This window comes from Passer montanus, unplaced genomic scaffold (genome assembly GCF_014805655.1).
Source record: "Passer montanus isolate IOZ18808 unplaced genomic scaffold, ASM1480565v1 scaffold17, whole genome shotgun sequence".
Classification (NCBI taxonomy): domain Eukaryota; kingdom Metazoa; phylum Chordata; class Aves; order Passeriformes; family Passeridae; genus Passer; species Passer montanus.
The window spans coordinates 9,496,509-9,519,203 of record NW_024364270.1 but is presented as its reverse complement, the minus strand read 5'-3'; the positions used below and the strand labels follow the sequence as shown (position 1 = coordinate 9,519,203).

General features: G+C 40.5%; 1 protein-coding gene across 2 annotated transcripts in view; it reads left to right on the top strand.

The window, feature by feature from the left end:
* Positions 1–14,234: 14,234 nt before the first annotated feature.
* Positions 14,235–22,695, top strand: part of KITLG (KIT ligand) — a 56,995-nt gene continuing 48,534 nt past the window's right edge. The window contains exon 1 of one of the 2 annotated variants that reach the window (XM_039704169.1): positions 14,235–14,557. In XM_039704169.1, the coding sequence (XP_039560103.1) occupies positions 14,543–14,557 (15 nt within the window). In that variant the 5' untranslated portion in view covers positions 14,235–14,542. The remainder of the gene's footprint in view (positions 14,558–22,695) is intronic. The other variant, XM_039704168.1, reaches the window with a different exon arrangement.

The following is a 22,695-nucleotide window of genomic DNA, read 5'->3' as shown; positions in this document are numbered from 1 at the left end:
AGTGTTGAAAATTATAGGGACAAATACCCATCCTTCCTTCCTGGCTGTTTAAGAGACTTCTAATCCCAAATATAAGAGCAAGCACGGCCAAACATTAAACTGCTGTGCACTCCACATACAAGGACTCTTTCCTAGTACAAGCATGAGCAGAGTACTGGGATTTAGGCCACATGAATATAAGCCCTCAAGAGAATTCCTTAAAATGTCAGTTTTTAGTATTTTGTATTGTAAAAGTTCAAAGACTTTCTACACCAGGATCAAAGTATGGGATTCAACCCCAAATATATAAATACCAACACACAAGCAAGGTTTAAAACACATCAATTGAATGAGCTTTTGCAATAGAGCACTCTTTCTGTGCTCAGGAGGCATTTCAGATATCATTAGACATGCAAGGAAATTAATTTCTTTTGATGCATTTCTGTTACTGTATTCTGCTGTTTGACACCTAGTGTGGTAAAAATTCTTCCCGTGTAAAAATGTGTAAAATTATGAGGTTTAGCTTTGATTCCTGGGGATACTTGTTCTAAGGTGACAAATTTCCTATTCTACTCTGTTCAAAATCACTAATATATCTATGTAATAATTAATACACTTTAAATTTTTTGTTTGTAGTGAGTGATACATACTCTGACTGTATTGAAATGTTATGTATACATACACAGCGAGGGAAACTTTGTTCTGAGTGAAGCATTTTTTTTGTGTCTGCTCCCTCAAGAAACATTAATACAAAATGTCTGTATATAAGGAACCTCCAGAACCACAAAGTTCGAGTTATCTCTTTAAACCATATGCAGAGATTACAGCTGTTCTGGTATGCAATTTCTAGCCTATGAAATACTAAACCCAAAGCTATCCTGCTTTTATTAAAATATTTTTAGAATGCAAAAGGACTAAGAATCTGAGGAAATGCCAAATCAATATTTAGTTTTGCATTTGTTAGTCAGGACATTTTATCTCTTTATGCATCTGTTACATGGTAAATGAAAAGGAGAAGCAGTAGATGGACATATAATTAGACATTCAGTACAATTAATTCATCAAAGACCCAGAAATGTGGTTTCAACAGACACAGTATATGTACCATTTATTAAATTTTGGAACTTTGATACAATACAGGCTAATGGTCACTTGCTGTAGGGAATTTTCTATCTTTAATTTAAAAGGAGAGGGTGAAGAATTATCTGATTTGCAAATTAAGCAACATGACCAGGGAAAACCCCTAAATTCAATTCTTCAGCATATAAGCAGACCTGAGCTTAAGCTGCCAGTCTAATTTGAATAGCTAGCAGCCAAGGCCAGTTTCTACTACACATCAGAAAATGTTCAAGTGACTGCCACTGCCACCACCATTCCTGAAAGCCAAGTCCATCCTGTTTCCTTTTCTGTCCCATAATTAGCATCTTGCACTTTGTTGAGGCTGAAAAGCAGAGACAATAAACCCATCTTTCTCCTTCACCCTCCACTTCCATTAGCAAGGCTCTGAAAGCTTTAGGGCAGTTGCAGCTCTGCATGTACCCCTACAGATCAGAACAGGTTCATTTCCAGGTTGCTCATGTTCAGCTAGCATTTTACCAGATTGCTAAGGTTTTCCTGGTGAATACCTGTCCCAGAAAAGAAACTGCATTTTTTGCAGCTTCTAATTTAGACAAACTTAAGAGAGAGTTTCATGAGACAAAGGAAAACACATTTTTCTAGGCTTAATTGTTGATTTGCAGCATCCTTAGAGAAGATATTAGAACATTTAACAGAAATACAAGGAAAATGTACAATGAAAATGGGACATTGTAGGCAGCCAGGCTGCTTTCATCTCCCTGTATAATTATTATAAACTTGCTTCCACACATCCTGTAGAAATTCTGTATGTCTGGAGACAGAGTGGAGCCTCTTTCCAGTATGCTAGTTCCCCTTGTATATAATTCCTTTTCTGCCAAGTAAGAAACTGAAAGACCTAAAGTGGTTACTGCATGCTCATGTGGGCACAGAATTCCAGAACTGAATGCTGCCATTTGTCTCTTCCTAATTATCATGAATTCTTTCTTTATACATTCAATGGTGATCGGATTAACACAGCTATCCTGTTTAAAAATCAAACCTCAGCATCGTTACTAGCAGTGCTCTAGTAGCTAAATTTATCGTATCTTATCTTGCTGAGGAATCTTTGCTGTGTTCCAGGATCATTTGTTAATGTCACAGCAGCCATTGAAATGGCAGAAGTTCATTATATTGTTATTGTTCATACAGCATAACACAATTCTAAACAGAAGGTCAAATTCTGATCATGTGACTATGTATATAAATAAAGAATATTTCCACTGAGTAAGATGAAATTGTTGGAATAGCTGGCCAAAGATCTAATTTATTATTGTGGCATTCACAGAAATAGCAATTAGAAATAAACACATGGACACATATACAGTCACTAGAATATATAATACTATCTTGCTATAAAACTAGATTTCTCTTAAAAAGCAAATAGGAAAAGAAAAAGACTATGACAGCATTTTGCAATAGTTTAAAAGAAAATCCAATATCAAGCCTAAATTGCTTTAAATAAAAACCTCATTTGGCTAAAATAACTTTCCAATAGGATGAATACATTTTACTGTAAACCATTTAGTTTAGTTTTGCAGTTTTTTTACTACTCCCTTAATCCAAGAGAACTGGTAATTATGATTTAGAATTGAGAACAGTCCTTTTTAATCCTCTATTTTGGTCAATGATTATTGAAGGCTTTTTTAAGAATGAACAGAGGTGAGACCCCTTACTAAATGTGCCCATGACATTTTACCCTGGATTAGAGATAGGACCAGTTTCCAGCATCTTTCTTAGTTCTTCAGTTTCTAGCACCCTTCCACCTGCTCAGAGCATTTAAATAGGCAGGACTGCTTGAGGATACCTGAACATGTCTGAAACATCCAAAGCCTGGCAGAGGTCATGTCTCCCCAGACAAAGGGAAAGCACAGAGAGAAGGGGTTTAGAAGGCTGAGGAGCTAGTTTATGTCACAACACCAGCAAAGGATCAGCCTCTCTTAATATGAAATATGGACACATTCATAAATGTTTTGAAAGATTACTTCTTGTCATTACTGTCTTGTAAAAGACAAGTTTAAGATATTCCCAGCTCCTTCCAACACAATTTATTTCATTTCTAGCTTACCTTTACTGTATGATTAGGCATTTATCCTGATTCACTGCATAGCAACATATAACATGAAGAACTTAGAACACATACTGATCCTTACAGCAGCCAAGAGATGTGCCACTATCTTGTGCAGGCTAGGGAGAACACTCTTAGACTTTATTTCTTTTGCATCACTCACTACATCCCACATAAAATCACATCAGGTGGTTCTATTGAGGTGGCTCTATGCTTGAGAGGGAAATGCTTCTCATTGTCGGGATGTATTACACAGCACTCTATAGAGGCATACTGGCTCTTAGTAAAAAGCAGATAGCAAAGAATTTCCTGCACTAATATTCACCAGAAAATTATGATTATTACCCTTCTGGCAGGAGAGCAAGAGATGGCATTGTTCTTCAGTTCTTGTCACCTATCATTCTTTCCTACCAGCACAACATATCATCCCCTCCATAGAATCATAGAAGCATTTAGGTTGGAAAAGAACTCTAAGATCATCAAGCCCTACCATTATTCCAGCACCATCATGTTCACCACTTAACCATCTCCCTGTGTCATATCCTCACTTCTTTTAAGTACCTTTGGGGATGCTGACTCAATCACTTCCCCAAACAGCCTTCTCCAGTGCTTGCTTTCTGCTTTGGTGCAGAAATGTTTCTCATATCCAATCTAACCCTCCCCTGGCACAGCTTAAGGATGTTTACTCTTGCTCTATCACTTGCTACCTGGGAGAAAAGATCAACATACCCCTGGTTACACCCTCCTTTTAGGGAACAATAAGGTCTCCTCTGAGCCTCTTTTTCTCCAGGATAAACACCCCCAGATCACTCAAATGCTCCAGGACGTCATCAACATTTCTGCCTTCTCTGGACTCACTCCAATACCTCAATGTCTTTATTTTTCCAAAATAAACCTTCTCTACAGGTGTTCAAAATTAACAAACTTTTCTTAAGACAGTATTAATAGAATAATGGGGTGATAGAATCACCCCATTATAAAGGGTGAGAACTCAGGAGAGCCTCATACCTGACAGGTATTGCTCTCAGGGCATATGGGGGGGACCGATTACCTTATCTACATTTTCCATAGCTACAAGTGACTCTGAAATATTTAAAAGCTTGGATGATCCTACTTTATTTCATTTACAAAGCTTTTTTGCCCACTGAAAAATTTTATTCCAAATGGTGAAGAAAACCTCTACTTTCCATATTTGTGATTTTTGTCTTTTAGGATTGGACTTAATATTTCATTTTATGAAGAAAAGAAATGTGTTGAGAAAGTAAATGTCTTAGAGAAGTTGAAGCTGGCAGCTCAAAGCTGTCTATTTGTCACTAGCTGCAGTATACAGCTGTAGAGCTCCAGGATCACACACTGCCAAGGGAACAGCAACCAATTTCAGTGCCAGGGCTGGGAGGCAAGAAGTTGGCAAGGATACCCTCCTCCTTCTATACAAATGGATACACAGGGAAGCAGGGACAGCTAGGGCTAAGTCTGAGAAGAAGGAGGAGGAAAGGCCATTCAAGCACAGAGGGCCAAAGCTCCTGAGGAAAGGTTGACATTAGAGCAGCAGAATTTTTTGATAGGAGTTTTTAGCTGCTGGCTCCCGTCAGATTTAACCACATCATTTCCAGTACCAGCCTGAAGTATGCTGTCTGCATCACGACATGAACTCCTTTCCTGTCTGACAGAAAAAGCATGCCTTCATTCCACCTCTTTTTAAGAGGGTGAGCTATGACAACATAAAGGTAGAAAATGGAATTTATCTATGTGGTTTTGTGATTTTCCTGTAAAAAGGCACTAAAAAGGTTACGTCATTAGTCTAGAGAAAATATAAACAGGTATATGTTAGATGTGTAACAAACAATTATAAAAAGTATACTAAGTGCACTTCTGTACATTCTACAATAGTTAAAGAACACAAGGTAACTAAATGATATTGAAAGGCAGCTGGATTAAAATAGAAAGGTGTTTATATTTTACAAGATGCATAGTCAGCTTGTGAAATTGATAGCAATACAATAATTGAAGAATAACTTCAGAAAATTTTAAGATTAAAATGAAGTGGATAACAAAATATTTTCATTGCATTTCCTCTCTTTTTCGCTCATGCTTTCCTAATGTTTTCTGAAATAACCCTGTACTAAATCTATGACTATAGAAGAAAATATGGAAAACTAACTTTCTGAAAACAGCTGTCAGTGAGCATTACACGATGAGAGAAAAGGAAAGTGAAAGTCATTTAACACAGTCATCCAGAGCTGTAAACTCTGGGGAAAGAGTTGCGACATGATTTTTTCCTTATAACAATAATACTTTGAATTCATATTACTTCATAAATGAAAACAGACTAAACTACATTTCCTTTTTTAACCACTTTTTAAAATGAGTGAATTACTTATTAAATGTACTAAATACATATATTTCACAGATTGGATGTACTAAATGAGAGCTACCACTCTTACACAAAGTCTTAAGAAAGATGAACCAGAAAATACATCATCCTTTCAACATACAGATGGTATGATTTTATGAAATATGGTGGTTAACCCCACATGAAATTCATCTGAGGAATGACTTGGGCTAATTCATGTATCATAGCTTTACATTTTGCATTATTTTCAAACTGAAAGGTGGGAGAAAAATGTCATCTTCACATTTCTTGATGATGTATCCTGTCAGATCTCAAGGCTTTGCATGGATTAGTACTGCCATCTTAATGAAAATGAAAATCAAACTAAAAGAGTTTAGTTCTGCATTTCCTTATGCTGTAAGCTGAACCATCAGTTTGGGTGGTTTAAACTATCAGACAAAAAATTCATTTCAAACATTTCTCATCATTCTTGCCAGGACCCCTGTTTTGAATAGGGTGCCTCTCTGGAGCAGCACTGAAAACACCCGAGTGACAGTGACTCCTTGTAAATGGAAAAAATCCTTAACTTTCTACCTTTCCTCTCTCTTTATCCTGCAAAGAACATCGATTCACTGACCATCTCCCCATCCTCCCTTCTTCAGCACTTTAGAAGCTTTAGCAAAGTGTTTCCTTGCAGTAATACAGGATGATGACCGTACCTCAGTGCACCATAGCACCTTGTCAGTACAGCAAGATCTCATTCCTCTAGTGAGATCCAAGAGCAGAGAACATTAGTATGGGAGAGCATACTTCAGCATAAGGTCATTTCTGCATTCTTCCCTTTCTGCTTGTTAATAGAATGCTTTGATTGAATTTCCAAACCTCAAAACAGAGGAAATTCCAGAATTAAGGTTGGTTTTTACAGCACAGGTGCTGCGGTTGGGTATTTCCTGAACATCTGTTTTACCAACCTTTTTTTTTTTCCTCAGTATAATTTGCAAATACTATTTATAGAGTTTGCACTAGGAGAGAAAGTCCAAACCACAGCTTTAGGCCTGGACACATTCTCTGGTTCCAGGATAAGTGGCAGGGGATGGTTTGCATCCACACAGCAAAACTTTCTTCCTTCCCCAGAAACTGCCTGCTCGGAACAGGTCCTGGCTTGTATTCTTCCTCTGAGCTCAGGCCTGGAGATCACAATGATGGCTGGACTGAAAACATGCCAAAATGAGTGCTATAAGTTAAGCTGCAGAGACCATTGCATGCCAGTACTTGAGCGCAGGCTTGGTCTCTGTTTCATTTATTAGTGTACATATTGTCAGTAGGCTGAGGAGGAGGATCAAAAAGCAGTGGAGAAAGGAAAAAGCTATTTACAGTAAAGCATAACTTCAGCCCAAGAACAAACAGGTATAAATTAACAATTAATATACTGGGCTTCAAATTAAAAGATGGTTTCCAACCATGAGATGAGTCAAATTCTAAAGCAACGTTCCCATAGAAGAGCAAGAGCAAGAAGGTTAACTCATTTTATGCTGAAAGTGGATAAAACTTCAAATCAAGGACTGAATGATGCAGTTCTTGATGGCATGAATCTCAGCCTAGGAAGTCCTTCTACTCCTACCTATGTTTTAATCCTTGCTACAGTCCTAACACAACCAGACTTTACAAAATAAAGAGAAAAGGGATAACATAATATGGCTGTGAAGTCACTCTACCTGATACCGTACCTCTCCCTTCCTTCAGACTAAATGGATTTTATGAAAAAAAGATGTCAATTTTTCATTGAAGAGGAAAGTCTCAGTTTTCCCTGTAAACAGTGAATATTTACATCCAATACCACTTACACTTCATTTTGTTTCCAAATGAACCCATTTTATTGTGAAAGTCCCTAGGGTTATAATTACTGTGACTAGGATGACACAGACTAATGCAAATCAAGAGATGTAGGCAACAAATCTAGGAACAGAGATATTTATTTCTCATACTTTTATCACTTCCAAATTACTGGAACCAAAATGTGAATATAACAAGGAGCTACTTAATTATGGTACAAATTATAAACTGCTATTTTCTTTGGAAAAAGAATTGTACAAGCAAAGTAACGCCTTTTTTTGAGCTTGTATAGCCATAATTTATATATTATGCATGATGTTATGAGAGGCATAAAATATGAATTTTAGATATAATAAGCAGTGGTTGTCCTGTCCTGTAATAAACATCTAGTTGCACTGCAGTTGTTCAAGGGGATGTATCAGCTTGAACCTGACTACCTCCAACATTGCCTGGCTTGGTGATTGTAGTGCATAATTATCTTATTTTTCTCACGAATTGGAAAATAAGCACAATGTCAAGAAAGTGAAAAATCATGTAAATGTTGGGGAAATAATGATCATTTAATACAGTACCTATAAGTCCTTGCGATTGCTGTAGGCAGTGTGTTTTACACTCTCCTTGGATATGCTCCTTGGAAGCATGAGCTGTGGTCACATTAATTACAGCGCTCTGAAGGAATTGCTATCTGCAGAATACAATAACTGCTCTATTTTCATTCAACATCTCTGGGGACACCCCTCAGCAGATGGCTGGTAAACTTCAGCAAGAGAATATTTTTCAGAGTTAGAGTTAATAACTGCATCTGCTGATCAGAGATTTGAGCACTGATCTCCAAAACTCCAACACAAAAACCTCTGCAAGGAAAAGCAAATAGTCCTTGTAGGCTTGGTATACCATCATTTCAGAAAAAGAAAAAAGGTGTTGATTGTGCTCTGGTAAACTGAGCCATGCTGAACACTGTTGAACAAAACCACTAGCAACTACCACAGCATGGTGTACACAGCCTCAAGGCTTGGAAAACAGCTGATCTGTCCATCCTCAGGTATTCTCTTTTTGAATGCCAACAATCAGGTTTGGACAGACACCATTTATCCCTCCTACCTCCCTCCCAAGAGAAGAAAACAGGCATGCCATCAGAGTCTCCCTGATCTTTCAGGAGAACACACATAAGTAATTCTTCAAAAGAATAGTGTTTTTTAGTTCAATCCCAGATTCAGACCCCTCTTGGCACACATGTGAAGAAAACCCTGAGAGTTAAGACCAAAAACATCTTTGAAATGCTCCTGCCCTCTGATCTTCTTGGAACTTTAGTAGCTGCAAAATTTTACACAAGTTTCAAGGAGCTTCACATTTTTGCTAACATCTGTGAACATCATGAGGGTCACCAGAAGCCAAAAGGGGATTGCCAAGGATCAAAAAACTTCAGCAGCATCAGCTTTTGCCAGGTTTTGTTCTCCAAGTATAATTTTTTTCTTAGCTGAGAATCCACCTATACCAGTGAGATCTTCAGAGGCTAAAACTGTAGCATACTGAAAGAGTAGTAGAAACAAGATTACTGGTAAGTCAGATAATGGTTACTTTTTACTATCTACAACTATATTTTTACAGGCTCTGATTGAGTTTTAACAGCGTCAGTGCAACTTCCTATTTTGGGCTTGTCTTCCTTGCCAAAAAGTTCTCTTAGTAAAACACAGTATCCTTTGCATGCTAATTAAACTGTCATGTTACTGCAAAGTAAACCACTAAAGACACCAACAGACAGAAGCACTTTTAAACATCCAGTAAAAGTCCATCATTCCTTCACTCCATCAGTATTTCAGACCAGGATCATACTCAAATAAACAAAGCCCACCTTCCTTCTACTGACAACAAAGACTACACTCTAGCTTTTTCTACCTGCTTGTCTCCGTATCTGCTTCTGGGCAAATAAATATCACACACAATCATGTAACTCCAGCCTCCTTCACCGGCACTTCTTGAACAGATTTCTAATAGTTTGAAGCTCCCTGGCTCCTCTCCTATGATGTACTGCCTGTTTCTTCTTTTTCCATTTAGATGGGTTTTGGAGAAGCATCATAATGAGATACTGAGCTTGAGATACTGAGCTACAAATTCTGCCACTTCAATAAATAACTGAATTTCAATCTTTTTTTTTCTCTTTTCTTTGGAGATATCTCTGTTCATCCAGAATATGCATTTTTTCCCCAGCTGGTGTTAACATCTGATTCGTGAGAGATGCCCCTGCCTGAATTAAGGTACAAATGAGGACATATGCCAAAGTCATGAAGACAGATTTGATTTATCAATGAATGTAAATCAGAGAGATAGAAACAGAAAAGAGACATAGGGTGGGAGGAGAGAGAGACAGTTCAAGCAGAAGGTAGTCACCACCCATTGATCCAATCAGTGTTTCTGTTTGTCCTTCTTTACCCTGGGCTTCTCTGTGGAGAGGGTTCTGAGGGCATTCAAAACTTCACTATTTATAAGTTTTAACAAGCAAATGAATTAATACTCATTGGCTACAAAATTCTCTCATTCTATTGGTTAAATTATTCTCTCACTTCTAAAGTTAATTAGTCCCATGCTCAGTATTTTTTTCTGAGTAAGTGGGTTTCTTGGGTCAATGGGCTGTGAGTCAGTGATTGCTCCCTCCCCCTGCCAAAACTAACTTTTACCCAGTCTGAGCTGATTTCAGCACAGCTGCTGAGTTGGCTTTCCTTGTGTTCTGTAAATTCTGCATTCTTTACATCCATTATCAGTGATAGATTCTTCTCCCCCAGCCTGTTAACCTCTCCCTAGGTCTGAGATAAACCCATCTTCTTCTTATCTCAAGTTCCCTGTGGTGGCTTAATTTACAGTCTAAATTCCAAGGATCCATGAAAGCATATTCAGGGGGGTTTCAGTGGCTATTGGTAGTGACAGATGCCATCTGTCCCATAATTTGGGGTGATCTTTCTTTGGCCAGTGATATGTGTATGAGAACTTGCCTTTTTACACAGTTTGCCACAGAGGGAATTTTTGTCTGGATGCATTAACCAGGATGTCATCTCCACCAGGCCTGGAGTTAGTGCCATCCTGCTGCTTCATTCTGTGCTTATCTTGTGACAAAGTCCTTCTGTGGCCCTAACAGTGTTTGAAACAGGCAGCTGTGCTCTTTATGTCCTTACAGCTGGTCTGCCAACTACTCTGCCAAATAAATTATGATTTTACCATATAATAACTTAATTATCCTTAAAATCTGAGTCTGCACTAATATATTATGAAAAATCAGTTCCATGGAAACTGCTTCTTGCAATTCAATCTTTAGAAGTAGATCATGTGAATTAAAAAAATACACCTGAATCCTGTGCTTTTATGGTACTCAATGAAAAAAAAAGTGGTTCTGTAGTAGTGTACATGTCCCTGTGGACTAAGTACTGATTGAGTCATCTGTTTACTTACTGACCAGTGATATTGAATATCAGCTGAAGTTCCCCTGTCACTTGTATACAACACAAAAGATGTATGATGCTTAGAATAAACTAACAGTCCCTTTGGTAACTGTTGAACATAAGGCTCAATTAAAAATTCAAAATATGTGCTTTGACAGAATATTAAGTATTGGTTTTGGTTGTGCTCTGAAATTAGAGTGTACGAGTTCACAATCACAGAATAACACCTAGAACATTTTGTGGTATCAAAGATAAAAGACTTCTTAAGGAGATAGTTATCCCAATGTACTTCCTCAATGTCAAAGTAACTAATGTAATTTTCTGTAAATCTTGCAAGGTTTGTCTTTTCTATAGAAGGTCATTCCTCTACAATCATGTACTTCTGTAAATAAAACCTAAAGAAGTCTGAGGCCACCTTTTGAGTTTCTTGGCTCTTCATACCTCCATTTTAAATATAATTTTTTTCAATTCTGTGCATCTGATCTAGGTTAGGAATGTGTGTGCTTAGTACTCTATGTCCTTAAAAAAAGACTGGTGAGAGGGGATTTAACTGAGCTGATGCTACAGGCCAGGTCTCTGTGCCAGCACAGCGCCCACATGCTCAGTCTGTAACCGATTAGACGGGATTAGTGTGCTGTCTTTCTAATACGCACACACTGGTGTTTGCCTTCACAGCTTAAATGGCTTCCTAGGAGAAATTTTTTCAATTTTCCAAGTTGACACAGAACACTTTTTAATCCAGCAATCTCAGCAGCTGAGGCTGGATGTGATCCTGCATATTCCCAAATTCCTGCTGTTCCAGCCAGCAGCCAAGCTATCAACAGACTGAGCGCAGAGCTGAAGCTATGGAAAGCACAGCAGATATTCCATAAAATTACAGAATAAAAAAAAAACAAAAACATTTAACAGCCATTTAACAGCAGTTTCTCAGTGGTAAAGATGGTGAGGCTTTTCCATTCATGTTAGACTGGAAAGGCTTAATTTGCAGTTGCTGGTATTTCCATACAGGTTTAACAGTATTCCTGGTGAGCACAATCCTGCTGAATGGGTGGAACTAAACCTGTGAAGAGCTGGGATAACTAACAGTGTTTTCCATATCTTCCCTGTGAAGGAACAGGTTTGCACAAAACTATGACAGGGCCTGTGTTCACCCCCAAGCACTTAGAAATGCAAACAAGGTAGGCCATAGAAGACAGAATGAGGTTTGCAGTTGGGCTTTGGAAAACTCCCAGTCAATGCACTAACAGTCCATGGTTAATCAGTTCTCACCTCTGGGAAATCAAAAGTTGCTACTGTGTTGGAAATGGACAAGACTAATAAGTAAAAACATGCTTTCCTAGGGGATACAGACACAAGATATTAATAAGTTTAAACTATTAAATTCTGAACTTCATAGAAAAGTCTTCCCAAACCAAACTGAGGACAGTGTCAGCAGTAATACACGTGAAAATTGAAAACACAAAAGGAAGAGATGAAAAGGGCTCTACTTTACTATAGTTGGGCATTAAACACAAGGGCAGGTTCAATTAGTCAGATTGGGAATGGAGAGAAAACGTGCATGATGCCAGGGTGGTAAAGAAACCTAATTATGCCCAAGAGTGTTATTCACTCTGCACAGTTACCAAAAATGTAATTGTAAAAATGTAACAAGGGCATCCACAAAATTTTTCCTGTCATGACTAATGGTGAAATGTGATAGAGTTCAACACAGAGAAAGACCAGAAGTGTTTTCCATAAGATAGGTAACTGCTGTGACAGACTGCTCTTTCACACTTTCCAGGCCCTCTCCCCAGGACACTAAACTGGTCACCTGTTCTAAGGAGGAAATATGTCATAACATTTTAATTTCCTGGCCCTATTTGGTTAAATGTGTAGACAGTGAAAGGTATTTGGTTGATCACTGCTAGATGACACACAAACTGCCCTTCCAGTGAAGGTCCTTGATTTCTTTTGTTGTTACAGGCTTCTGCCCTTTCACTTATTATCTATTGCTTTAGAGGAAGAGACTAATACTATATGCATATAAAAGTCTGACAAATTCAGCTCAGTAATAATCATGAAATGCAAAAAAAAAAACCAACCTGACAAAAAGGGAATTAATCCATCAGTACTGTCATGCTGTAAAAGAAAATTATTGACCCATTTTTCTGGATTTGATACAGAAGCAAAATGATATTAGATTTTTATCTGCAAAATTATATTAGATGTTTATCTGATGAACTCCAAATATTTAGTAAAACTGGGGAGGAGTTCAAAACCTTTCTGTACCCGAACAGCTCATCTTTACTTTGGCAGAAATCAAGTCTTTACAAAACTTATCATAATTCTAGGTGAAAATTAGACTAACTTTTCTCTTATTGTATACTCTGAGCATGCCTAATCTCCTTTAGGAAATGACCATTGACTGGGTCAGACTATTCTTTTCTCCTTTTAATGGTCTTTAAATTTTCACATAGTATGGTTGTTCCAGGAGATACTCGTTCCATAGACTGCTCTACATTTCATTTAATTCACACCCAAATTTAATTAATATTAACCTTGGGAGCTGCCTTCTCTAAAGAGGACTCAAATTCTGTGGCTACTGCTGTGATGGATTGGCCAGAAGACACCAAGCAGTAAGTCAAGTCACTTTTCCACACCCAACACTAATGCATTATTTACACGGGATGCAAATTGTAACAGCATATGAAAAGACCCGCAGGATCACCTTTGAAGAAGCGTTAGGAGGCACTGCTCAACAATTTTTTCTGTGTCTGGAGCAGGTAAAGGAGTTTCTAAGCTCCAGCTGAAATGCTCATCCCAGTGCTTAACTTGCATTCACCGAGTATGGGAAAGCAGCACTGGAATGGCAATGGCAAACGCCGGGCTGCCACCTCGGCTGTGCGCGCCGCTGCAGCGGCCGCTCCGCTGGGAGCACCGGGCACCGCTGGGAGCCCCGCCAGCCCCCGAGCCCGCTGCCCTCCGCGCCGCGGGCCGAGTCGGCGCCCGGCGGCGGGTTCAGCCGGGGGGCACCCCCCTTTTCCCCAGCGTGGGTGGGGGGACCCAACCCAAGGACTTGGCTCGGCGCCCGCAGCCTGGCTGACCTCAAATGCCGCTGCGGCGTGCGGCTTCCCCGCACGCTGCCGGAGCCCTCCGCGGGCAGGGCCGGAGCCCCCGCCCCGCTCCCCGCGCTCGGCTGGCATCGCCCGTCCCGGGCACGGCGGAAGCCCCGGCACCGGGCGGGAGCAGCCCCGTGCACCCACCCCCGGGGCCGGTACCCGGCGCCCCCCGCCCCGCATAAAGACACCAACCCCCGCATGCCCACACCCCCCTCCGCATCCCCGCCCGCCGCTCCCCCGGCGGCCCGCCCGCGGCCCCGCTCCCCTCCGGCGCTGGCGAGGGGCAGGCTCGGCTTGTTCCTGCCTCCAACTTGCCCCAAGTTAACTCGGGTTTCCCCCGCCCCGCAGGGTCTGCCTGGGCTCCCGGTCCTCCGGGAGGGCGGGAGGGAGGGGAAAGGCGTGTCCTGCCTGGGCTGCCGCCGCCGCCGCTGTTGGAGGCAGATCGGAGATATAAAAGACCTGGCCGGGGGCCGGCGGTGGCTTCAGTGAGCGCGGACGCTCAGGCCGTGGGGAGGGGGCGCAGCGGGGCGCGCGGAGCGGCGGCGGGACGGGCGGAGGCAGCGCGGGGCTCGCCGTGGGCAACCCCAATGCGTGGACTATCGGCTGCTGCATTATGCTGGAGCTACAGTTCCGCTGAAGGGAGTTTGCACACGGCCGGCTGGGCTGGACTGCAGCGCTGCCGTTCCTTATGAAGAAGGCACAAGTGAGTGCGGCCGGGCGGCGGCGGCGGGGGCACCCACCTGCCCCGCGGGGAGCGCGGAGCCGCCGGGCGGGGAGGGCGCGTCCGCGGGCGCGGCGGCTCCCGGGCTGTCCGGGAGATGGGGGGTGCCCGCCGGGGCTGGGAGCCGCTGCCGCCGGGGAACGGGCTGGGGGAGCGAGGTGAGGGGGAGAAAAAAAAATGCCGCCCGGTCTTGCCCTCGGCGTTCCGCAGACCCTGGAAAAGTTGCAGCCAGCGGCCGGACCAGCGGCCGAACCTTGGGAGATCTCGGAAGGCACTGGGAAAATTGCCGTAGTAAATCAGTTGTCAGTGTTACCCTGACGAGTGCGAGAACATGAAATAATCGGGGGCGGCGGTGCGGTGGCTGTGGTTCCCGGTGTCTCTCCGCACGCCGCTCCAGCGTGCGGCGCCGGGCGGGTGCTGTGGGAACCCCGGCATTTCGCCCTTCGTCCTCCCGCATCCCGCCGCTGCTGGGGCCTTGCCATTATTTCTGCAGGTTCTGTAGAGATTTCATCACTATGCTGTACGTTTTTTAGAAGGAAGCAAGGGACAGGCACGAGTGGAAAATTGTAACGAGAAATGGCTCAAGGAAACTAACAGGAGAAAGTTTAAGGCTGGACTTCGCAAGGTGCCGGTACCTTCTATCCGGGCAGACCCCAGCGAGAGCCAGGACTGCTCCGGGAGGGAACAATCCATGGACACGCACACTGCTCGCTGCCTCTGCGCTGGGGGCTTTTCCCTCCTCCTACATTTTTGCGATAGAGGCGAGATACTTTTTGCCTTCGTCTGTTTCTTGGCAATTGCTGGGTCACCTACACACCAGTGAAGACACTTCAGAATACAGTCACTGGAAAAGACATAAAACATATCTTAAAAAAGATCCTACCAAAGTATCTCGAGTAGTTAAATATTTTTTCAAGAGATAGAAGAATTAGAAATTCTCACTTTCTGAAATATTTTAATTTCACCTGACCGAAGCACTGGAGAATGTACCCATGTTTAAGAACTTAAAATTTGGAGACTTAATTTTTGTGATGCTGAAGTATATTGGGGTTTCATCTTAAATTATCAGCTCTGAATTTTAGCAATGTATATCCATTGCTGTTATTCACATTAGATTGCTATAGATGCCTAGAACAAAGATGTTCCAGACCCTGTATACACAATTATTTACATGTGCTGAATAGATTATTAATTGTGAAGGGTCTCTTAAAGTCTGAGAGCCGTGTTTATGTATTTACAAATCAGGATTTATGAGTGGAAGCAGTCAAGCATTTTATTACATTTGAAATGTAAACTTACAAAAGTCAACAGACTACTTTTGCAAATTCAGAGGAAAGCAGGAACAATCCCTCTCTCCCAGTAAACTGGGAAAGACAGGCAGTTTTGGCATTCAGGACCATATGGCTTGACTCAGGGGCTCACAAGCTGTAGCCTGTGGAACAGCTTCTTGTCATGGTGGTGAAGCATCTGTCAGCCTTCAAGCAGTTATGCTTACTGCTTTTTGGAGGCACTGACAGACTCCTAGTTCTCCAAAGGCTTGTTTCCTATATTTTAAGGAGTAGCAAACAAATGTGATACCAAACCATTAATCATTCCAAGGGGATCAGAGCAGGAGGTACTTCAAGAAGACTTGCCATGAAGACCCTGTGCAAAGGAAGAGAGCAAATGAAGTGGGTACAAGAAAGGACTTAAGCACTTGAGGGCACTCAACACATTAAAGTAAACCTTAATCTATGTGCTCTCCTGTGGCTACTTCAGTCATTGTCTAGACTGGTAACTGTCATAATAGAAGGAACAAGGTCGGAAAACTGGGAAAGAGGTTAATATTTCTTACAATAAAATATTCTGCAATAGACATAGTACAGATAGCAAGAACCACACACTCACTGAGCCTTGCAAACACTTGGTAATGCCTGGATATTGTTTAAAATAAATCAGAGATTTTGATCTTTGGAGTAATGTTGCGGAGTGATATATAACTAGTGCAGCTGAAGGAGTAGCTGAGTCATACGTCAGTACAACAAAAGTGCTGAAAGAAGAGTTCTGTAGAGCACTAGACTCAATGTGAGCAAGTTGGTCCGTTTATTTAAATCAGTCTTAACCTGAGAAACCACAGGAACTGCAGAAGCACATTCCCTAACAGTGTCAGTCCTAGAAGTGATGTTTATGAAACTCTCCGGTTTGATGGATACATAACCCCCCTGTTTTAAACATACCAACACCTGGATATTTCTTTGTAAGTCATGATTTCCTTTAAGAAGTGATTAAGCATTTAGGGTTCAGTCACACAAATCCTTTTTCAATGAGGCTATTTCCATGAATTAATCTTATTGAAGGATTACTTGGATGGGAGGATTTGTAGGCTTATATACTTAGTAATTAAAACTATTATCAGAAGTGAGTTTCTGTCCTTTTGCATGCTAACATGATAACAAATAAAATATCACTGATGTCTGGACAGCCTTTTACAATTTGAATAAACAGGGTTAGTGATGCCAGTGTGATATGATCTTGCAAAAACATGTAGCAGTTTTCTGATTTGCTTGTTCTTTGTGTGATTTGAAGACAATCTAAATAGGATTAAGTTACTAAGAAATATGTTGCAAAGAGGGGTCACCTATGGGGTAGCTCTGAAGGCTGATAAGGTATCACAGATACATGGTTCAGGCTCTAGATCTCCTACAGTAAGTTAGATGCACATCCTCTTAGAAACCTCAGTATTGAAAGTGTCTTAGATTTCAGCACAGCTTTCTACTTCTGAACGTGAAATTATGGACAGTTAAATTACCATCTTAGGTTGTTCTATCTATATGTTTGTGTCACTAAAGTGGAAGCCTCTGCAGAGATTATTGTGGACCAGTACCTGGAAAAAGAATTTGTACTTAAATTGGCACTTCTAGTCTCTTATCAGCAGGCTGAATCAGAAATGCAAATCAGATACCTGATACCTTGGTGTGAGCTTGCTTTTAGGGGAAAGAGCGACTTCTGATCATCAGTCTCTCTTGCTCATTTCGCAACAAATGAACACGAGGAACTGGAAGACATTTGGAGCTCATGGCAGGTATAGATCTGCTGCTCATTAAATAGAAAAAGAGAATTTGCTGTGGCCAGAAAGATGCTGTGCTATTCATGTTAAGCAATGGACTAAGGTCTCTGTTCCCCTGGTTTGGCCTCTGCTCAAGGGAAGCTAGTTTGCAAGTACTGCAACTGGAAAGAACATCCTGGAATAAAGAGTCCTATGGATTCAGGGGTGGGGGAGCATTTTGTAAGGAATGTTTAGTGATCTTTTTATTTATTTATTTTCGTCACCTGCTTTTATTATGCATCTGCAAATTTTTATCTCTGTGAACTATTTGGCACTTTGTCGTTTAAAGTGAGGCCAGTAACCCAGTCTTCTCCTAACCCAGTTTTGCCATTGCACTGAAATCTGGTTTTTCCCTTTATGCACTGCATGTCAGTCCTTCAGGTATGGCTCTGCAAGCTGACAGTGCCATTCTCCAAGTTTTGTTATGTGATTTAATGGTATGCTGGCTCATGTAATCACCATATTGTATGAAAGTTAAGAGTTGGCAAGATGCAGCCCTTGGCTTCGGATGGGCAATGCTCAGTATGCAGTATGTAAACACAACACCCATTTATTAGAAGCAAAGGAAGGAAAAATCTCCCTACGCAATTCCATTTGAGTGTTGTGGGAGCTGACATGAAAACGAAAGTGCTTGTTCTTGCCCTGGTCTTTCTTTGGTGTGCCAAACCTGAGATTAGTCAGCCTTTTAAACACATTGTAAAACCGCCTGTTTTTTGTTAGTTGTGTTTTTCTCCGTGTGTTTGTGGGAAAAGGAGATGGATGAATGTAAGGCGAGTGGCAAGGGGTAGCGCTTCTCTTTTAATTTTATTGTTTGGCCCATGTTTGTATTGCCTACCCAGTCATATGTAAACCTGCAAAACTGATTTTTCGTAAATATTACCAGTGCTGAAATAACTGGCTGCAGGGAGCACATGAAATACAGATTTCTTTGCTGGATGGTTTTACTTATTGACAAATGTAAATAGTGTCAGACATCTATTAGTATGTGAATGAAAATAGGAGAAAACAAAAATGGTGTTAAGTATTTTATTTTATTAAAGCTGGTAGCATGTACAATATCAGAGGTCATTGATAGTATGATAATGGACACATTAATTACACTGTATGTCTGAATAAAAGCCAGTTTAGGAGTTCAGATTTATGAACACTTTGGATCACATTAGTATAGGAAATAATTGTCATCTAATTTCCTACACTTATCTAATAACCACTGAGTGAATGATTGGTTGCTGTTTCTGTTTAAACCAGGTTTAAATTATAAAAAGTAGATGAATACAGTAATGATTTTAAATCTCATTAGGAATTTTCTGCTCTATATGTGTTTTTCCATTATTGTTGCTATGTGGAGCAGACCTAATTTTGTGTGCAAGGTGAAAATAGCATCAGATCTAGCATCAGCAAGATACCACTGCAGGTATTGCCTGAAGTCCCTTATGGGACTCACTGCTTTGCAGCCATACTGTGGAGGACAATGTTTTGCAAAGTGAGGAGGTAAATGCTTAGCTTCGAGCTATTTAATCACCACTTGAAGCAACAGTGAAAGTGAGACCATGTGGTGCAGGCTGGGGGACTGAGTGCAGGCTCCTCTGTTGCAGGGCCAATAGCTAACTGCTACTTCACAGTGGTCAGTGCTCATGGAAGGATCTCTCAAGCAGGTTTTCTGAAAGGTCACATTTCACTTACCTTCCAGCCTTAAACTTTCACTGCTGCTAAAGAACACTTGGTTATTTTTCTTTTTCTTCACTTTTGTTGCAAAACCTACTCAATGGAGAAAATCGAGTTTAGGACCCTCAAGATCATATTTAACCTAAGCCACAAGAGCCACCCTTTCTCCCACCTGTGATCTGGCACCTGTATAACATGTATTTGTTAATGTACCAGTGAAAAATTCCTAGGAGTCCAGCTGGGTATTTCAGTCCTCTTCTACCTTCACTGTCTTCTCACTGGTTTAGGCAGCAGAGCTGGGAAGTCAGAGAGAGGTGTTGTGTCCTGGCAGCCTCAGAGCTGGGCCAGGCAGTGGGCTACACTCTTCAGCTTAGACTGATGCTCTGCAAAGTATGCAGGTTTAGTCTGAGCTGTCACAAAAGGATGCATGCATGGTCTACAGCAATTAACTCTGAGTTTGTGAACAACTTTGATTCAATCCAGACTGAAAAGCTAATCTCTAAAAGTTTACGTGAGCACTAGAGTGAGAGAGACACACGTTCACATATTTTCTTGGGTAGCATCCTAAGTCTCTGGGAAGCTTCTGATTATCTAGTTTATCTTGTTGAAGCTGTTCTGTTGAAGGTTTATTTGTTCAATCTTGAGGGTGGCTTACACATGAGCTAAGAATGTGGGGGAGACTATTTCAGACCACAACTCCTAAGTCACAGATTGTGAATCATGTCACCCTCTGAACCTCCATTCAGAAACATGTAAGCATTTTCAAGTCAGTCTGAAAGTATCAGTCTGTCTGTCATATCTGTTCTTGTAGCTTAGCCAATCCCATGTGACTGAACCTGGCTTCAATCACCTTAAATGTCTTAGTGACAATAAACCCTTATCCAGTGTCTTATTTAGCAGACCTTCTGCCTTTCATTTGTTCTGCTGCCATCAGCTCCAGGGACATCAGTTCACTGACAGTTAAGGCCGAGGATAAATTTAGTCCAATTAGCTCTGTCATCTCTTCTTTAGATATACTTTGAGAAGTTTTTAGAAGCACCCTAAATACAGCTTTAGAGATGTGTGAAGCATATGCAGTGTATTTATTGTGGACCTAAATTCTGCATTTGCTATGGCTGGAATTGCTGTACTTGATGTAGTCAGGATGACTTGTACTGATAACCTTCCAGTGCCTTTCCTCCTAAATGAATCACACTGTTTTGTAACTTTTCTCTTAAGCTTATGCTTGCTCTGTAGCAGCAGACCAAGGTATGTCTTCCTTTTATGTTTGCAGCATGATACATCATTACTGGATGGATTCTTTGGTCTGTTTAGTAACACATGACCTCTTAATTACTTTTGGAAAAAAGTTATTCTGGCAATATAAGTCAGACTGTAAAACCAAGTTGTGCATGTCCTGGCAATCTATCTCCGTTTAAAACACAAAATGAACTCTGTGCAAAGCATACAGCAACAAAAGAATGAACTTGATGATGTGTATATAACACATTCTGAAAATGTGGTGTAATACACTGATATAAAAATTTAATTTAAAAGAAATTACTATAATATATTTAAACTTTAAATATTATATTAGTGTATAATACTGATATAAAATAGTGTATAATGTTTGATGTTGTAAAGTGCCTGTAAATGTGGAGGGTTTAAAGTGTGTAGGAAAGTTTCTTCCACCATTTCATGTTGGTCCAAAAAAAATTCCTGTCTCTTTATGGAGATTTCATAATTGTATAAAATGGGAGTATGATACCAAGGTGCTGGCTTTTGTGGTCTAACTGAAGTAAGACACTAAGGAGTCAGGCATGATACATTTAAATTAATAATATGCTGTTTATATGCAAAATAATTCACTAAATGAAAAGAAGTGCTTAGAAATTTAGGGAGGTTGGAATTTAAACATGCTAATATTCTATTGTAAAAACGTCCTAAGTTCCAACCCTCTAATTTCCACCCTCCATTCGCTCCTTATTAAGTGAACTCAGCAAAATTTGTCTTTTGCATTAAATAGCAAGCAGACAATATTATGCATTATGTCTTTAAGCTGATACAGATCTGAATGCCAGTTCTTCCTGAGATTTGTTTTTCTTTTACTACTTTGAAGCATGCAGGAATAGGAGCATTAGTCAGCCAAATGAATTTAGGAAGCTTGTATAACACTGCTTGGCACCCTCTTTCGTTTGGATTAGAAAACATGTTCCTGAATAAACAGAACTTTTTGGTGGTTATTTTAAAAAGGAGGGGAAAAAATGTATCTCCAGTATTCATAATTGGTGTCTTTTTCAAGTTACTGTGCTTCAGCAATGTGTGGATTGCATTTCTGTTCTAACAGCAAAAACTGCCAGTGGTGTATTTGACACCAGTTTAAATTATTCTGATGGGCATTGCTTTATTATCTAGGAAATGCAAACCTTTCTTATAAACTATAAATTTAAATACTGTCACTGAAGGTGCTTTGATCTTCTGTATTATAATCCCGAAGGCGAAGAATGTGCCCTAGATTTGCCATGCACTCTAAAAATTCTGGCCATAATTGTAGTCTGTTCCAAACTGTTTAGATGTATTTCTTCAGTGTTTGTTCCATTAATAGTGTAATACTAGGTAGTGTTTCAGGCTACTAAAATAAGTGAAAAACTTGTTATTTTTAAAAATTGACTCCAATCTCAAGTCAGATGATGTTCATAATACTCCATTTTGTTTTGCGTTTTTTTTCCCTACCATCATAGCTCAAGGCCACATCTGAAAATGACAGCAAGTTTATCACCTTTTCCCCTTAAGACAGAAAAGTATCTTCATTTCTTTGTGGAGCTTTCCTACCCTCTGTTGTGTTTAAGTCGGTGTCCTCACCTCTGACAACAGACCTGCACTTCTGGTATCCACAGTACTGCAGGTGTGTCTGTCAGCATCTTGTTTGCTCCCGTACGCCTTAAGCTTCATGCCCAGTGTATGTTCTCTGTATTTTCTCTGGCATTTTCATTTCCCATTACCTTTTGGCGCCCACTTCAAATATTAGTCCTCTGAACAACCTGTTGTTGCTGTATTTTTTATCATCTGTAGATTTGCTCCCGTACGCCTTAAGCTTCATGCCCAGTGTATGTTCTCTGTATTTTCTCTGGCATTTTCATTTCCCATTACCTTTTGGCGCCCACTTCAAATATGAGTCCTCTGAACAACCTGTTGCTGTATTTTTTATCATCTGCAGGAACAAAGTGTCTCTTTACACAGAATTAGAATGAATCCATTGTTCTGAGGAATATGTTGGGTTTTTTTTGTTTTACAATGCTTGCAATCTATTATTACAGTTAGAAAGAGCCCTCTGAAATACTGGTCTGCCATTTCTAGAAGTGATAATACTTTTTTTCTCTGTAAAGTCAGT